This window comes from Scyliorhinus torazame, chromosome 7 (genome assembly GCF_047496885.1).
Source record: "Scyliorhinus torazame isolate Kashiwa2021f chromosome 7, sScyTor2.1, whole genome shotgun sequence".
In the NCBI taxonomy this organism is placed as follows: Eukaryota; Metazoa; Chordata; class Chondrichthyes; order Carcharhiniformes; family Scyliorhinidae; genus Scyliorhinus; species Scyliorhinus torazame.
Genome location: NC_092713.1, coordinates 10,051,945 through 10,070,509, shown reverse-complemented (window position 1 = coordinate 10,070,509; position 18,565 = coordinate 10,051,945). Strand labels below are relative to the sequence as shown.

Here is an 18,565-nt window from a genome sequence, read left to right as displayed (position 1 = left end):
AATACAAAAAATTCTTAAGGGCCTTGACAGGGTGGATACTGAGAACCGGACTCTTTGGGCAGGAGAATGTAGAATGTGGTGTCATTGTTTCAGAATAAAGGGGAGGCCATTTCACACAGAGGCGAGGGGATATTTCTTTATTTCGAGGGTTGTGAAAGGTTGGAATTCTCCACCTCAGCCAGCCGTGGAGGCTCAGTCACTGAGTATATTCAAGACTGGGGTCGATAGATTTTCGGGTGTGAAGAGAATTAAGGGATATCAGGATAATGCACAAAGGTGGAGCTGAGATGGTGAGGTGGAATGGTGAAATAGGCTCAAGTGGCCAGAATGTTCATTCTTTTTAACGCTCTGCCTTGTCATTTAAGCATCAATTAAGTCTTACTCACCCGTCCACCTTTTGGACCAGGATTTCCCTTTGGCCCAACTAAGCCCTACAATAAAAAGAAGAAACATATTAGTTGTTAAGATTACACGTCCCTCTCCACACAGGCTTTGCTCTCCACAGAAAGTTATTCTAAGGCATAAATATTGTTGTAATAGGCCATCACCAGAAGGGCATGTGATCCAGTCTCAGTTTCACTTTGACCTGTGAGCAGAACACAGCACACGCAGCTCTGTTGTTTTCATGTTTTCTCTCCATGTATACCGGTTCTCACATACGTAGTCTTAATAAATGAACTCACAACATGGTTACCCAATCCCTTGTGAGTGATTGCTGCCTTTCTTTCATTATAACACAACAAATACGTGCATTGGCTCAGAGATTTCTTAAAGAACTTTTAAAGGTTATAGTGAATTAAGTCGATTTTGATTCGTAAATTCTTGTGTACAATTCTTGTGTAATACATTTTGGAAGGTCTAATGCAGGTAGGGAATATACAGTGAATGGTAGAACCCTCAAGAGTATTGAAAGTCAGAGAGATCAAGGTGTACAGGTCCACAGGTCACTGAAAGGGGCAACACAGGTGGAGAAGGTAGTCAAGAAGGCATACGGCATGCTTGCCTTCATTGGCCGGGGCATTGAGTATGAGAATTGGCAGGTCATGTTGCAGCTGTACAGAACCTTAGTTAGGCCACACTTGGAATATAGTGTTCAATTTTGGTAGCCACACTACCAGAAGGATGTGGAGGCTTTAGAGAGGGTGCAGAAGAGATTTACCAGAATGTTGCCTGGTATGGAGGGCATTAGCTACGAGGAGCGGTTGAATAAACTCGGTTTGTTCTCACTGGAACGACGGAGGTTGAGGGGAGACCTGATAGAGGTCTACAAAATTATGAGGGGCATAGACAGAGTGGATAGTCAGAGGCTTTTCCCCAGGGTAGAGGGGTCAATTACTCGGGGGCATAGGTTTAAGGTGCGAGGGGCAAGGTTTAGAGTAGATGTACGAGGCAAGTTTTTTACGCAGAGGGTAGTGGGTGCCTGGAACTCGCTACCGAAGGAGGTGGTGGAAGCAGGGACGATAGTGACATTTAAGGGGCATCTTGACAAATATATGAATAGGATGGGAATAGAAGGATACGGACCCAGGAAGTGTAGAAGATTGTAGTTTAGTCGGGCAGCATGGTCGGCACGGGCTTGGAGGGCCGAAGGGCCTGTTCCTGTGCTGTACATTTCTTTGTTCTTTGTTGAATCATGAACATTGGGCGGGGTTCTCCTTTCCGGGGACTAAGTCCCCGCGCCGCGGGAGAACGGGCGCCAACCACCCCGGCGTCAACAGCCGGGGCTGAAGGGACTGGCCAAAATCGGACGGCCGCTCGGCCCATCGGGGCCCGGAGAATTGCCGATGGGGGGGCTGCTACCAACGGCCCCCGACCGGCGTGGCGTGAACCCCACCCCCGCCTGAAAACCGGCGCCGGAGAATACGGCAGCCGGCGTCGGGGCGGCAGGGCGGGATTCGCGCCGCCCCCCCCCCCGGGGATTCTCCCACCCGGCAGGGGGTCGGAGAATTCCGCTGATCAACTTTATTCAACTCAATTCCACAAGTTCCCTTGGCTGAGATTTGAACCAATGATTGTTCAGTTGCTATTCAGTTCCCAGTTGTAAATGCACTCAGAGCCATCAATTGGGGGTGATGATAACCAAGCAGATCACTAAATGTAGAGACGCACGTTAGTACAGTCCGCGGCCGCCCTGGTGGGGGCAGGAATGTCATCGGCTAAAGTTTGACAGAAGCAGATACATCAATCTGATTTTTAAGTTTGGGAAATGCTGGTAGATTATGAGAACTGAACAGAAACCGACAATGTTGCTACAAAGAAAACTTCCAAGATTTTGAATGAAGCTGTTTCAGCCTCTGAAAAATGCACAGTATAGTTACTGCACCTGCCTTCCAGGGTATCCACTCACACCGGGCTTTCCTTCCAGTCCTCGGGGTCCCTGCAGAATAAAAACACCCAACATTAAAACAGTAAATTCAGACCCAGATGACCATGGGCTGCTTTCCCCTTTGGGGGAGGGAGCTGACTGGTGGTGGTTTAACCTGAGGGTCACCCCACCTCAGGCGAGGAGCGAGGTTGAGAAGGCGGGGCCTTCCTGAATAACCTCAGCCGGTGCGGGAATCGAACCCGCCATGCTGGCCTCGCTCCGCATCACGAACCAGCCATCCAGCCCACTGAGCTAAACCGGCCCCTAACATTAAAATGTGGAAAGATTCCGGGCGAGACTCAGGGCGGAATTCTCCCACGGCAGGGGTGGGAATGTGGGGTCTTTCCCACTGCGCTGGCTGGTGGAAACAAGAAGGCCAAATCTTCTGACCCCAACCTCATTAATGAAATGAAATGGAAATGAAAATCTCTTAGTGTCACAAGTAGGCTTCAATGAAGTTACTGTGAAAAGCCCCTAGTCACCACATTCCGGCGCCTGTTCAGGGAGGCTGGTACGGGAATCGAACCATGCTGCTGGCCTGCCTTGGTCTGCTTTCAAAGCCAGCGATTTAGCCCAGTGTGCTAAACCAGCCCTTATTATGCTTCCGGGTATTTTACGCCACATTCCGGGGCAAGGCAGGCCTGGAGGGCGTGTGGTCTGCAGTTCTATCCGGGGGCCAAAGTGCCAAACATCACTGAAGCACTATTGAGGAAAGAAGGTGGCGGTCCTGTAAATGGAGATCGATCCCTCCGGGAACATTCTGAGGCTGGAAGGTGGAGCTCCTCCAGGAAACCGAATCTGGACGGTCCACCTGCAGATTCTCCTCCGACCCACTGCTGTGGTCGTCCGGGATTGGATACATTAACGGCGATCAAAAGACATCTTGGCAAACACATGGATAGGACGGGTATAGAGGGATACGGCACAAGGAGGTGCTGAGGGTTTTGGCCAAGGTTGCTAGCATGACTGGTACAGGCCTGAAGGGCTGAATGGCCTCCTCCTATGTTTCTATGTTTATAACCTTCCTGAAGTGCGGTACCCAGAGCTGGGTGCAACACTCCACGTGAGGCCAAGTAGTTCAGGAGTTTAGTGAATTTGTATCAAATGCATTTTATTGACATTTCAGTCCCTGAATGAATTCTAATTGAGTTTGGGTCTGAAGAACGATTGTAGCTACTGTGGACGAGTTGGGCTTCAAGCTTGTTACTACAATCTGCACAATCCTGTCATGACTGTGGGCGGGATTCTTCGGAAACCGGCGGGGCGAGCAATTCCAGCGGGAAGGAGTGGCGTGAACCACTGCGGCATCGGCTGCCCCGAATCCTCCGCCCCTTCAGGGGCTAGGCCGGCGCTGGAGTGGTTTGCGCCGCGCCGGCAAGCGCGTAAGGGGCTTGGCGCCACGCCAACCAGCGCCGAAGGGCCTCCGCCGGCCGGCGTGAGTTGCCGCATGCGCAGGAGCGACAGCCTGCGCTGGCGCATCCCAACGCATGCGCAGGGGGGGGTTCATCTCTGCGCCGGCCATCGCAGGCCAGTACACCAGTCGGCGCGGTGGCCCCCGATCGCGGGCCAGGCCACCGTGGCTGCGCCTCCTGGGGCCAGACCCCCCCCCCCCCCCCTCCCCCCCCGACGACCCTGGAGGCCGCCCAAAGAGCCAGGTCCCGCCGGCAAGTACCAGATCTAATTGATGCCGGCGGGACCGGCCTAAAACGGGCGGCCGCTCGGCCCATCGCGGGCCGAGGAATTCTGGCGGCCCTGGGGTCCGTAGCGTCGCGCCGGTCCTCGTCATCCTCCGAGGTGGGCGGCGGGATTCACGTCTGTGGGATTTTTGGGAGGCCGGAGAATTCGGCAGCCGGCGGGGGCGGGATTCACGCCGACCCCCGGCGATTCTGCGACCCGGCCGGGGGGGGGGGGGGGGGGGGGGGGGGTTGGAGAATCCCGCCCTTGGTGATGACCTGTACACAGCAAGTGGCATGTCGCTGACACGGGAGGTCTCCCCGGACATGGCCACACACTCAGCATGTCAGAGCTGCTAAATAATCAAAGTAAACCCTTTACGTGCTAGTCCTTTGCCATCGTTTCCACACAGCCCAGCGACATTACAACCTGCACCATTCTGCTTCATTTAACCACAAAAATAAGAAACCCAAGACCCTGACATGTTTTCAGTGGTTAGCTTGACTGTCTGAGGGCAACATGTTTTCCTGCTCCTGATTATATAACAAGTTAACAAAGTAATACCTCCTTATGTAACTGAACAAAAGTATCAATGTGTAATCACAACGCCCAATCGATCGATCGTTCTGCAGCGTGTGCCGTTGACCTACAAGGTTGATTTCCAAACTGGGATATTGATCTCGCCAGTAGCAGAGTAGAGGTGTTTCAGCTTGTGCCAAAGAGCAGTCAAACGACAGGAATGTGAAGATTCAGCCAAGGAAATAAATTTACTCCTTTTCCTCGTGTTAACTGCACTTCCAGCCACAATACTCAGAAAGCAATCACATGCTGCATTACAAAGCCTTTTCCAAAACATTTATCAAGTTACATGGAGGCTACTGCACAAGATGAGGCTATTCGGCCCAACTGGCCCATACTGATGTTTCTCCTCGACATCCACCCTTCTCCATCTCACCCTATCAGCGTATCCTTTCTCCCTTACTTCCTGATCAAACTTCACCTTAATTATATCCATAGTATTTACCTCAACTGCTCCGTGTGACAGTGAGTTCTCACCACTTTCGGGGTAAAGAAGTCTTTCCTGTATTCTGGTTGGACTAATTAGTGGCCACCTTATATTTACGCCACCCTGTCTCCTAACAAGTGGAGACGTCTTTTCTATGTCTGGCCCGCTGGCTCGGAGCTTACCACTCTGCCCAAGAAACTTAAAATTGAAGTATTGCTTGGCCAGGATTCATTGGAGGTCATTAAGTGACGTATGAACGGGACTCGCTACGAGTTAGAATCAGGAAGTGCAGACTCACACTCAGGGGGAGCAGCTTTCAAAAACCTAACACCACGGCAAAGACCACTTCCCAAAGTCACACAGCAGTGTCAATCTTTGGAGGGAAGTGGACAGTACATACCTGTCCTCCCGGTGGGCCAGACACGCCTCGATGTCCTTTGGGACCCTGAAAATGAAGTAACAGAAGTAAAACAAAGTTTCTTCATCCACCAAAGAGATTGAAAACGCTCTGCCAAAACTCTAATTAATTCCACACCACAATTAGTGGCAGATAGCATTTGATGGTACATGCTTAATTTACTCATTCAATCAGTTTGTATAATTGGTGTTGATCGGAGCACAAGGACACAAAGGAACGTAAGAATTAGGAGCAAGATTAGGCCACTCAGCTCCTCGAGTCTGCCCCATCAATGGGTCACATCACAAGATCTAATACAATTCACCCAACAAGCACGTCCTGTGGGAGGAAACCGGAGCACCCGGAGGAAACCCACGCAGACACGGGGAGAACGTGCAGACTCCGCACAGGCAGTGACCCAAGCCGGGAATCGAACCTTGGACCCTGGCGCTGTGAAGCAACTGTGCTAACCAATGTGCTCCCGTGCCGCCATTATTTGCAAAGAAGTAACACCCATTAACTTGTGACATCTGACATGTGATGAACATGGAGCTGCAAGGAATGCTAAACCTTTGAGAAACAGGTTTCCTGTTTACCCCCTATTCCTTTTGACTCGATTGTCAAATAAGTGGAAACATCCTCTCAGGATTCACAGTGTCAAGTTCCCCCAAGTTCCCAATAAGATTGCCTCTCATAATTCCAAAATCCAATGGGCATAGGCCCAACCTGTCCAACCCTGCCTCGTAACATAAACCCCCCAAACCCCAGCAACCTCCCCTCGCTTCCCCAATCACAGCGGGTTAGCACTGCTGCCTCACAGCGCCAGGGACCCGGGTTCAATTCCAGCCTCGGGTGACTGTCCGCGTGTATTTCCTCTGGGTGCTCCGGTTTCCTCGCACAAGTCCAAAGATGCGCAGGTTAGGTGGATTGGCCGTGATAAATTGCCCCTTAGTGTCCAAATAGGTGCAGGTTCGGTGGGGTTACTGGGGTTACGTGGATAGGGCGGGGGGGGGGGGTGGGCCGAGGTCGGGTGCTCTTTCGGAGGGCCGGTGCAGACTCAATGGGCCGAATGGCCTCCTGCTGCACTGTAGAGGTTCTGTGAAACGTTCCTAAACTGCCTCTTGTGCAATCGCATCCTTTTTTTAAACTGGGAGAACACAACTGGATTCCAAATGTGGTCCCAATAAAGCCCTAAATAGCTGGTGCAACGCTTTCCTACTTTTATATTCGATTCCCCTTGCAATGTATGGCAATGTTCCATTTGCCTTCCAAACCACTTGCTGTACCTGGATACTAATTATTTTGCGATTCATGTACCTGGCTACCCAGATCCCTCTGTACCGCTGAGTTCTGCAATCTCTCTCCGTTTGAATCGTCTACACCTTTTCTATTCTTCCCGCCAACGGGGACAATTTCACAAACCATGGGCGACATTCCCTGACCCCCTGCCGAGTCGGAGAATCGCCGGGGGCTGGCGTGAATCCCGCCCCCATCGGTTGCCGAAGTCTCCGGCACCAGAGATTCGGCGGGGTGGGAATCGGGCCAGCTGGCGGGGCAACAAAGGCCGTTTCCGCCAGCTGGCGGGGCGGAAATTCCTCCGGCGTCGGCCTAGCCCCTCAATGTTGGGGCTCGGCCCCCAAAGATGCAGAGCATTCCGCACCTTTGGGGCGGCGCGATGCCCGTCTGATTGGCGCCGTTTTGGGCGCCAGTCGGCGGACATCGCGCCGTTTCGGGAGAATTTCGCCCCATTTCCCCAACTCATTCTATCAAACCCGTCCATAGTTTTGAACATCTCTCTTAACTTCCCCCTTAGCCCCCTCAGCTCTCGTGAGGAACAAGCCCAGCTTCTCCAGACTCTCAGTAACTGAAGTCTCGGTTACCATTGCAGTCAATGTTTTTTGCACTCTCTCCAAGGTCGTCACATCCTTTCGAAAGTGCGCAGAGTTAGGCACAATGCTCCATCCGGGACCCAGTGATTTCTAACGGGAGCTCCACCTTCGTCACATGTCAGACGTCACAAGCTAAGTCATTCTTTGCAAATAACCCCAATAATTATATCGGCGTTCGCAGGCTATTTGACACAACTGGTCCTTGTGGGTATTTATGCTCCACACAGACCGCTTTGCCTTATCAACACAACCCTCTATTCACAATCACAAAATCAGTACAGCGCAGAAGGAGGCCATTCGGCCCATCGAGGCTGCACCAACCCTCCGAAAGAGCACCCTACCGAGGCCCACTCCCCCGCCCTATCCCCGTAACCCAGCAACCCCACCTGATCGTTTCCTTTCTGGCTCCTGTTTTATGCCGTTTTCCTCTCAAACATATCAGTTCTATCCATCTGAGCCACTCCCTGTGGCAGCCAAGTCCCCATTCTCCCCCCACCCCCTTCCCCCCCACGTAAACAAGCTTCTCCTGATTTCCTGATTGGATTAATTAGTCGTCAATGAATGGCCTGCTAGATTCGGACTCCCTCACAATTGGAAACACCCTTGCTGAAACCATTGTGAAAATAGGGCAGACGTCCCCAATATTCCCTTTCCCCGCTGATCTAACCTCCGTAATTGTTCGGTGTGGGCGGGAATAATCCTGGAAAGAGACTTTAACAATCAAGCAAGGCCAATGGACGTGTGACAACTATTCTTTTAAAAGTTGGAGACAGTCCAATCAGTGTGTTCACTCCCATTCCACACATTTGCAGAAACAGATTGACGAATTTAAATCAGCCACCAACACTCTGATCGGAAGAATGGCCAAAGGCAGGTCAGGTTACAGCCACAGCAACACTTTAAACTTCCTGGAAGATCAAAACGTGGAAATTAAAACACACGGTGCCGGAAATACTCGAGTCTGTGGAGGGAGAAACAATGGGAGCGATCGAACAGCCGCGTCGTGTCGGGCGCAAATCCGAGGAAGCCGGTTAGTTCGTGAGAGAGGCCGGAATCAGGGACCGCGACAACGCTAATCGTTTCCGGTCTAACTGGTCCGCTCCCGTTGGCGAGGTCGGGATCCTCCACAACGTGGCGACAAATCAATCATCACCAATTAAGACCAATCTCCATCAGCAGAGGGTCAGTACTGAGGGAGTGCTGCACTGTCAGAGGGTCAGTACTGAGGGAGTGCTGCACTGTTAGAAGGTCAGTACTGAGGGAGTGCTGCACTGTCAGAGGGTCAGTACTGAGGGAGTGATGCACTGTCAGAGGGTCAGTACTGAGGGAGTGCTGCACTGTCAGAGGGTCAGTACTGAGGGAGTGCTGCACTGTCAGAGGGTCAGTACTGAGGGAGTGCTGCACTGTCAGAGGGTCAGTACTGAGGGAGTGCCGCACTGTCAGAGGGTCAGTACTGAGGGAGTGCCGCACTGTCAGAGGGTCAGTATTGAGGGAGTGCTGCACTGTCAGAGGGTCAGTACTGAGGGAGTGCTGCACTGTCAGAGGGTCAGTACTGAGGGAGTGCCACACTGTCAGAGGGTCAGTATTGAGGGAGTGCTGCACTGTCAGAGGGTCAGTACTGAGGGAGTGCTGCACTGTCAGAGGGTCAGTACTGAGGGAGTGCCGCACTGTCAGAGGGTCAGTACTGAGGGAGTGCCGCACTGTCAGAGGGTCAGTACTGAGGGACTGCTGCACTGTCAGAGGGTCAGTACTGAGAGAGTGCCGCACTGTCAGAGGGTCAGTACTGAGGGACTGCTGCACTGTCAGAGGTTCTCTCTGGGCCGGGACCCTGTTCTCTCTGGGCCGAGACCCTGTTCTCTCTGGGCCGGGACCCTGTTCTCTCTGGGCCGGGACGCTCTTCTCTCCGGGCTGGGGCCCTGTTCTCCCTGGGCCGGGACCCTGTTCTCTCTGGGCCGGGACCCTGTTCTCTCTGGGCCGGGACCCTGTTCTCTCTGGGCCAGGACCCTGTTCTCTCTGGGCCGGGACCCTGTTCTCTCTGGGCCGGGACGCTCTTCTCTCTGGGCTGGGGCCCTGTTCTCCCTGGGCCGGGACCCTGTTCTCTCTGGGCCGGGACCCTGTTCTCTCTGGGCTGGGGCCCTGTTCTCTCTGGGCCGGGACCCTGTTCTCTCTGGGCCGGGACGCTCTTCGCTCTGGGCCGGGACCCTGTTCTCTCTGGGCCGGGACCCTGTTCTCTCTGGGCCGGGTCCCTGTTCTCTCTGGGCCGGGACCCTGTTCCCTCTGGGCCGGGACCCTGTTCTCTCTGGGCAGGGACCCTGTTCTCCCTGGGCTGGGACCCTGTTCTCTCTGGGCCGGGACCCTGTTCTCTCTGGGCCGGGACCCTGTTATCTCTGGGCAGGGACCCTGTTCTCCCTGGGCTGGGACCCTGTTCTCCCTGGGCTGGGACCCTGTTCTCCCTGGGCCGGTACCCTGTTCTCTCTGGGCTGGGACGCTGTTCTCTCTGGGCCGGAGTCCTGTTCTCTCTCGGCCGGGACGCCCTTCTCTCTGGGCCGGGACCCTGTTCTCTCTGGGCCGGGACGCTCTTCTCTCCGGGCTGGGGCCCTGTTCTCCCTGGGCCGGGACCCTGTTCTCTCTGGGCCGGGACCCTGTTCTCTCTGGGCCGGGACCCTGTTCTCTCTGGGCCAGGACCCTTTTCTCTCTGGGCCGGGACCCTGTTCTCTCTGGGCCGGGACGCTCTTCTCTCTGGGCTGGGGCCCTGTTCTCCCTGGGCCGGGACCCTGTTCTCTCTGGGCCGGGACCCTGTTCTCTCTGGGCTGGGGCCCTGTTCTCTCTGGGCCGGGACCCTGTTCTCTCTGGGCCGGGACGCTCTTCGCTCTGGGCCGGGACCCTGTTCTCTCTGGGCCGGGACCCTGTTCTCTCTGGGCCGGGTCCCTGTTCTCTCTGGGCCAGGACCCTGTTCCCTCTGGGCCGGGACCCTGTTCTCTCTGGGCAGGGACCCTGTTCTCCCTGGGCTGGGACCCTGTTCTCTCTGGGCCGGGACCCTGTTCTCTCTGGGCCGGGACCCTGTTATCTCTGGGCAGGGACCCTGTTCTCCCTGGGCTGGGACCCTGTTCTCCCTGGGCTGGGACCCTGTTCTCCCTGGGCTGGGACCCTGTTCTCCCTGGGCCGGGACCCTGTTCTCTCTGGGCCGGGCCGCTGTTCTCTCTCGGCCGGGACGCCCTTCTCTCTGGGCCGGGACCCTGTTCTCTCTGGGCAGGGACGCTGTTCTCTCTCGGCTGGGACCCTGTTCTCTCTGGGCTGGGGCCCTGTTCTCCCTGTGCCGGGACCCTGTTCCCTCTGGGCCGGGATCCTGTTCTCTCTGGGCCGTGACCCTGTTCTCTCTGGGCCGTGACCCTGTTCTCTCTGGGCCGGGACCCTGTTCTCTCTGGGCAGGGACCCTGTTCTCTCTGGGCAGGGACCCTGTTCTCCCTGGGCCGGGACCCTGTTCTCTCTGGGCTGGGACGCTGTTGTCTCTGGGCCGGGTTCCTGTTCTCTCTGGGCCGGGACCCTGTTCACTCTGGGCCGGGACCCTGTTCTCTCTGGGCTGGGACGCTGTTGTCTCTGGGCCGGGTTCCTGTTCTCTCTGGGCTGGGACCCTGTTCTCTCTGGGCCGGGACCCTGTTCTCTCTGGGCCGGGACGCTGTTCTCTCTGGGCCGGGACCATGTTCTCTCTGGGCCGGGACCCTTTTCTCTCTGGGCCGGGACCATGTTCTCCCTGGGCCGGGACCCTGTTCCCTCTGGGCCGGGACCCTGTTCTCTCTGGGCCGGGACCCTGTTCACTCGGGGCCGGGATCCTGTTCTCTCTGGGCCGGGACCCTGTTCTCTCTGGGCCGGGACCCTGTTCCCTCTGGGCCGGGACCCTGTTCTCTCTGGGCCGGGACCCAGTTCTCTCTGGGCCGGGACCCTGTTCTCTCTGGGCCGGGACCCTGTTCTCTCTGGGCCGGGACGCTGTTCTCTCTGGGCCGGGACCCTGTTCTCTCTTGGCAGGGATCCTGTTCCCTCTGGGCCGGGACCCTGTTCTCTCTGGGCCGGGACCCTGTTCCCTCTGGGCCGGGACCCTGTTCACTCTGGGCCGGGACGCTGTTCTCACTGGGCCGGGACCCTGTTCTCTCTGGGCCGGGACCCTGTTCTCTCTGGGCCGGGACCCAGTTCTCTCTGGGCCGGGACCCTGTTCTCTCTGGGCCGGGACTCCCTTCTCTCTGGGCCGGGACCCTGTTCTCTCTGGGCCGGGACTCCCTTCTCTCTGGGCCGGGACCCTGTTCTCTCTGGGCCGGGACCCTGTTCTCTCTGGGCCGGGACGCTGTTCTCTCTGGGCCGGGACCCTGTTCTCCCTGGGCCGGGACCCTGTTCTCTCTGGGCCGGGACCCTGTTCCTTCAGGGCATTGACGCTGTTCTCCCTGGGCCGGGACCCTGTTCTCTCTGGGCCGGGACGCCCTTTACTCTGGGCCGGGATCCTGTTCTCTCTGGGCCGTGACCCTGTTCTCTCTGGGTCGGGACCCTGTTCTCTCTGGGCCGTGACCCTGTTCTCACTGGGCCGTGACCCTGTTCTCTCTGGGCTGGGACCCTGTTCTCTCTAGGCCGGGACCCTGTTCCCTCTGGGCCGGGACCCTGTTCCCTCTGGGCCGGGACCCTGTTCTCTCTGGGCCGGGACCCTGTTCTCTCTGGGCCGGGACACTGTTCTCTCTGGGCCGAGACTCTGTTCTCTCTGGGCTGGGACCCTGTTCTCTCTGGGCCGGGACACTGTTCTCTCTGGGCAGGGACCCTGTTCTCTCTGGGCCGGGACCCTGTTCTCTCTGGGCCGGGACGCTGTTCTCTCTGGGCAGGGACCCTGTTCTCTCTGGGCCGGGACCCTGTTCTCTCTGGGCCGGGACCATGTTCCCTCTGGGCCGGGACCCTGTTCCCTCTGGGCCGGGACCCTGTTCTCTCTGGGCCGGGACCCTGTTCTCTCTGGGCCGGGACACTGTTCTCTCTGGGCAGGGACCCTGTTCTCTCTGGGCCGGGACCCTGTTCTCTCTGGGCCGGGACGCTGTTCTCTCTGGGCAGGGACCCTGTTCTCTCTGGGCCGGGACCCTGTTCTCTCTGGGCCGGGACCATGTTCCCTCTGGGCAGGGACCCTGTTCTCACCGGGCCGGGACCCTGTTCTCTCCGTGCCTGGACCGTGTTCTCTCTGGGCCGGGACCCTGTTCTCTCTGGGCAGGGACCATGTTCCCTCTGGCAGGGACCATGTTCTCACTGGGCCGGGACCCTGTTCTCTCTGGGCCGGGACCCTGTTCTCTCTGGGCCGAGAACTTGTTCTCTCAGGGCCGGGACGCTGTTCTCTCTGGGCCGGGACGCTGTTCCCTCTGGGCAGGGACCCTGTTCTCTCTGGGCCGGGACCCTGTTCTCTCTGGGCCGGGACCCTGTTCTCTCTGGGCCGGGACCCTGTTCTCTCTGGGCCGGGACGCTGTTCCCTCTGGGCAGGGACCCTGTTCTCTCTGGGCCGGGACCCTGTTCTCTCTGGGCCGGGACCATGTTCCCTCTGGGCAGGGACCCTGTTCTCACTGGGCCGAGAACCTGTTCTCCCTGGGCCGGGACCCTGTTCTCCCTGGGCCGGGACCCTGTTCTCCCTGGGCCGGGAAGCTGTTCTCTCTGGGCCGGGACCCTGTTCTCCCTGGGCCGGGAAGCTGTTCTCTCTGGGCCGGGACCCTGTTCTCCCTGGGCCGGGAAGCTGTTCTCTCTGGGCCGGGACGCTGTTCTCTCTGGGCCGAGAACCTGTTCTCTCTGGGCCGGGACCCTGTTCCCTCTGGGCCGGGACCCTGTTCTCTCTGGGCCGGGACCCTGTTCTCCCTGGGCCGGGAAGCTGTTCTCTCTGGGCCGGGACACTGTTCTCTCTGGGCCGAGACCCTGTTCTCTCTGGGCCGGGACCCTGTTCTCCCTGGGCCGGGACTCCCTTCTCTCTGGGCCGGGACCCTGTTCTCTCTGGGCCGTGACTCCCTTCTCTCTGGGCCAGGACCCTGTTCTCTCTGGGCCGTGACCCAGTTCACTCTGGGCCGGGACCCTGTTCTCTCTGGGCCGGGACCCTGTTCTCTCTGGGCCGGGACCCTGTTCCCTCTGGGCCGGGACCCTGTTCCCTCTGGGCCGGGAAGCTGTTCCCTCTGGGCCGGGACCCTGTTCTCTCTGGGCCCCAGGACCCTGTTCTCTCTGGGCCGGGACCCTGTTCTCTCTGGGCCGGGACGCTGTTCTCTCTGGGCCGTGACCCTGTTCTCTCTGGGCCGGGACCCTGTTCTCTCTGGGCCGGGACCCTGTTCTCTCTGGGCCGTGACCCTGTTCTCTCTGGGCCGGGACCCTGTTCTCTCTGGGCCGGTACACTGTTCTCTCTGGGCCGGGACCCTGTTCTCTCTGGGCCGGGACCCTGTTCTCTCTGGGCCGGGACCCTGTTCTCTCTGGGCCGGGACCCTGTTCTCTCTGGGCCGGGACCCTGTTCTCTCTGGGCCGGGATCCTGTTCTCTCTGGGCCGGGACCCTGTTCTCTCTGGGCCGGGACCCTGTTCTCTCTGGGCCGGGACCCTGTTCTCTCTGGGCCGGGACCCTGTTCTCTCTGGGCCGGGACCCTGTTCTCTCTGGGCCGTGATCCTGTTCTCCCTGGGCCGGGACCCTGTTCTCTCTGGGCCGCGACGTTGTTCTCTCTGGGCCGAGACCCTGTTCTCTCTTGGCCGGGACGCTGTTCTCTCTGGGCCGGGACTCTCTTCTCTCTGGGCTGGGACCCTGTTCTCTCTGGGCCGGGACCCTGTTCTCACTGGGCCGGGACCCTGTTCCCTCTGGGCCGGGACCCTGTTCCCTCTGGGCCGGGACCCTGTTCCCTCTGGGCCGGGACCCTGTTCTCTCTTGTCCCCGGGACCCTGTTCTCTCTGGGCCCCAGGACCCTGTTCTCCCTGGGCCGTGACCCTGTTCTCTCTGGGCCGGGACCCTGTTCTCTCTGGGCCGGGACCCTGTTCTCTCTGGGCCGGGACCCTGTTCTCTCTGGGCCGGGACCCTGTTCTCTCTGGGCCGGGACCCTGTTCTCTCTGGGCCGGGACCCTGTTCTCTCTGGGCCGGGACCCTGTTCTCTCTGGGCCGGGACCCTGTTCTCTCTGGGCCGGGACCCTGTTCTCTCTGGGCCGGGACCCTGTTCTCTCTGGGCCGTGATCCTGTTCTCCCTGGGCCGGGACCCTGTTCTCCCTGGGCCGGGACTCCCTTCGCTCTGGGCCGGGACCCTGTTCTCTCTGGGCCGGGACTCCCTTCTCTCTGGGCCGGGACCCTGTTCTCTCTGGGCCGTGACCCAGTTCACTCTGGGCCGGGACGCTGTTCTCTCTGGGCCGAGACCCTGTTCTCTCTGAGCCGGGACCCTGTTCTCCCTGGGCCGGGACTCCCTTCTCTCTGGGCCGGGACCCTGTTCTCTCTGGGCCGGGACTTCCTTCTCTCTGGGCCGGGACCCTGTTCTCTCTGGGCCGTGACCCAGTTCACTCTGGGCCGGGACCCTGTTCTCTCTGGGCCGGGACTCCCTTCTCTCTGGGCCGGGACCCTGTTCTCACTGGGCCGGGACCCTGTTCCCTCTGGGCCGGGACCCTGTTCCCTCTGGGCCGGGACCCTGTTCTCTCTGGGCCCCGGGACCCTGTTCTCTCTGGGCCCCGGGACCCTGTTCTCCCTGGGCCGTGACCCTGTTCTCTCTGGGCCGGGACCCTGTTCTCTCTGGGCCGGGACCCTGTTCTCTCTGGGCCGTGACCCTGTTCTCTCTGGGCCGGGACCCTGTTCTCTCTGGGCCGGGACGCTGTTCTCTCTGGGCCGGGACCCTGTTCTCTCTGGGCCGGGACCCTGTTCTCTCTGGGCCGGGACCCTGTTCTCTCTGGGCCGGGACCCTGTTCTCTCTGGGCTGGCACCCTGTTCTCTCTGGGCCGGGACCCTGTTATCTCTGGGCAGGGACCCTGTTCTCCCTGGGCTGGGACCCTGTTCTCCCTGGGCTGGGACCCTGTTCTCCCTGGGCCGGGACCCTGTTCTCTCTGGGCCGGGCCGCTGTTCTCTCTCGGCCGGGACGCCCTTCTCTCTGGGCCGGGACCCTGTTCTCTCTGGGCAGGGACGCTGTTCTCTCTCGGCTGGGACCCTGTTCTCTCTGGGCTGGGGCCCTGTTCTCCCTGTGCCGGGACCCTGTTCCCTCTGGGCCGGGATCCTGTTATCTCTGGGCAGGGACCCTGTTCTCTCTGGGCCGTGACCCTGTTCTCTCTGGGCCGGGACCCTGTTCTCTCTGGGCAGGGACCCTGTTCTCTCTGGGCAGGGACCCTGTTCTCCCTGGGCTGGGACCCTGTTCTCTCTGGGCTGGCACCCTGTTCTCTCTGGGCCGGGACCCTGTTATCTCTGGGCAGGGACCCTGTTCTCCCTGGGCTGGGACCCTGTTCTCCCTGGGCTGGGACCCTGTTCTCCCTGGGCCGGGACCCTGTTCTCTCTGGGCCGGGCCGCTGTTCTCTCTCGGCCGGGACGCCCTTCTCTCTGGGCCGGGACCCTGTTCTCTCTGGGCAGGGACGCTGTTCTCTCTCGGCTGGGACCCTGTTCTCTCTGGGCTGGGGCCCTGTTCTCCCTGTGCCGGGACCCTGTTCCCTCTGGGCCGGGATCCTGTTATCTCTGGGCAGGGACCCTGTTCTCTCTGGGCCGTGACCCTGTTCTCTCTGGGCCGGGACCCTGTTCTCTCTGGGCAGGGACCCTGTTCTCTCTGGGCAGGGACCCTGTTCTCCCTGGGCCGGGACCCTGTTCTCTCTGGGCTGGGACGCTGTTGTCTCTGGGCCGGGTTCCTGTTCTCTCTGGGCCGGGACCCTGTTCACTCTGGGCCGGGACCCTGTTCTCTCTGGGCTGGGACGCTGTTGTCTCTGGGCCGGGTTCCTGTTCTCTCTGGGCTGGGACCCTGTTCTCTCTGGGCCGGGACCCTGTTCTCTCTGGGCCGGGACGCTGTTCTCTCTGGGCCGGGACCATGTTCTCTCTGGGCCGGGACCCTTTTCTCTCTGGGCCGGGACCATGTTCTCCCTGGGCCGGGACCCTGTTCCCTCTGGGCCGGGACCCTGTTCTCTCTGGGCCGGGACCCTGTTCACTCGGGGCCGGGATCCTGTTCTCTCTGGGCCGGGACCCTGTTCTCTCTGGGCCGGGACCCTGTTCCCTCTGGGCCGGGACCCTGTTCTCTCTGGGCCGGGACCCAGTTCTCTCTGGGCCGGGACCCTGTTCTCTCTGGGCCGGGACCCTGTTCTCTCTGGGCCGGGACGCTGTTCTCTCTGGGCCGGGACCCTGTTCTCTCTTGGCAGGGATCCTGTTCCCTCTGGGCCGGGACCCTGTTCTCTCTGGGCCGGGACCCTGTTCCCTCTGGGCCGGGACCCTGTTCACTCTGGGCCGGGACGCTGTTCTCACTGGGCCGGGACCCTGTTCTCTCTGGGCCGGGACCCTGTTCTCTCTGGGCCGGGACCCAGTTCTCTCTGGGCCGGGACCCTGTTCTCTCTGGGCCGGGACTCCCTTCTCTCTGGGCCGGGACCCTGTTCTCTCTGGGCCGGGACTCCCTTCTCTCTGGGCCGGGACCCTGTTCTCTCTGGGCCGGGACCCTGTTCTCTCTGGGCCGGGACGCTGTTCTCTCTGGGCCGGGACCCTGTTCTCCCTGGGCCGGGACCCTGTTCTCTCTGGGCCGGGACCCTGTTCCTTCAGGGCATTGACGCTGTTCTCCCTGGGCCGGGACCCTGTTCTCTCTGGGCCGGGACGCCCTTTACTCTGGGCCGGGATCCTGTTCTCTCTGGGCCGTGACCCTGTTCTCTCTGGGTCGGGACCCTGTTCTCTCTGGGCCGTGACCCTGTTCTCACTGGGCCGTGACCCTGTTCTCTCTGGGCTGGGACCCTGTTCTCTCTAGGCCGGGACCCTGTTCCCTCTGGGCCGGGACCCTGTTCCCTCTGGGCCGGGACCCTGTTCTCTCTGGGCCGGGACCCTGTTCTCTCTGGGCCGGGACACTGTTCTCTCTGGGCCGAGACCCTGTTCTCTCTGGGCTGGGACCCTGTTCTCTCTGGGCCGGGACACTGTTCTCTCTGGGCAGGGACCCTGTTCTCTCTGGGCCGGGACCCTGTTCTCTCTGGGCCGGGACGCTGTTCTCTCTGGGCAGGGACCCTGTTCTCTCTGGGCCGGGACCCTGTTCTCTCTGGGCCGGGACCATGTTCCCTCTGGGCCGGGACCCTGTTCCCTCTGGGCCGGGACCCTGTTCTCTCTGGGCCGGGACCCTGTTCTCTCTGGGCCGGGACACTGTTCTCTCTGGGCAGGGACCCTGTTCTCTCTGGGCCGGGACCCTGTTCTCTCTGGGCCGGGATGCTGTTCTCTCTGGGCAGGGACCCTGTTCTCTCTGGGCCGGGACCCTGTTCTCTCTGGGCCGGGACCATGTTCCCTCTGGGCAGGGACCCTGTTCTCACCGGGCCGGGACCCTGTTCTCTCCGTGCCTGGACCGTGTTCTCTCTGGGCCGGGACCCTGTTCTCTCTGGGCAGGGACCATGTTCCCTCTGGCAGGGACCATGTTCTCACTGGGCCGGGACCCTGTTCTCTCTGGGCCGGGACCCTGTTCTCTCTGGGCCGAGAACTTGTTCTCTCAGGGCCGGGACGCTGTTCTCTCTGGGCCGGGACGCTGTTCCCTCTGGGCAGGGACCCTGTTCTCTCTGGGCCGGGACCCTGTTCTCTCTGGGCCGGGACCCTGTTCTCTCTGGGCCGGGACCCTGTTCTCTCTGGGCCGGGACGCTGTTCCCTCTGGGCAGGGACCCTGTTCTCTCTGGGCCGGGACCCAGTTCTCTCTGGGCCGGGACCATGTTCCCTCTGGGCAGGGACCCTGTTCTCACTGGGCCGAGAACCTGTTCTCCCTGGGCCGGGACCCTGTTCTCCCTGGGCCGGGACCCTGTTCTCCCTGGGCCGGGAAGCTGTTCTCTCTGGGCCGGGACCCTGTTCTCCCTGGGCCGGGAAGCTGTTCTCTCTGGGCCGGGACCCTGTTCTCCCTGGGCCGGGAAGCTGTTCTCTCTGGGCCGGGACGCTGTTCTCTCTGGGCCGAGAACCTGTTCTCTCTGGGCCGGGACCCTGTTCCCTCTGGGCCGGGACCCTGTTCTCTCTGGGCCGGGACCCTGTTCTCCCTGGGCCGGGAAGCTGTTCTCTCTGGGCCGGGACGCTGTTCTCTCTGGGCCGAGACCCTGT

At 59.8% G+C, this 18,565-nt stretch overlaps 1 protein-coding gene across 1 annotated transcript in view; it reads right to left on the bottom strand.

Moving 5' to 3' along the window:
- The window catches only part of LOC140427240 (uncharacterized), a 435,573-nt gene that overhangs the window by 330,904 nt on the left and 86,104 nt on the right, over positions 1–18,565 (bottom strand). Inside the window, 3 exon segments of the mRNA XM_072512840.1 lie at positions 387–431; positions 2,324–2,377; positions 5,446–5,490. Coding sequence (XP_072368941.1) covers positions 387–431; positions 2,324–2,377; positions 5,446–5,490 — 144 coding nt within the window.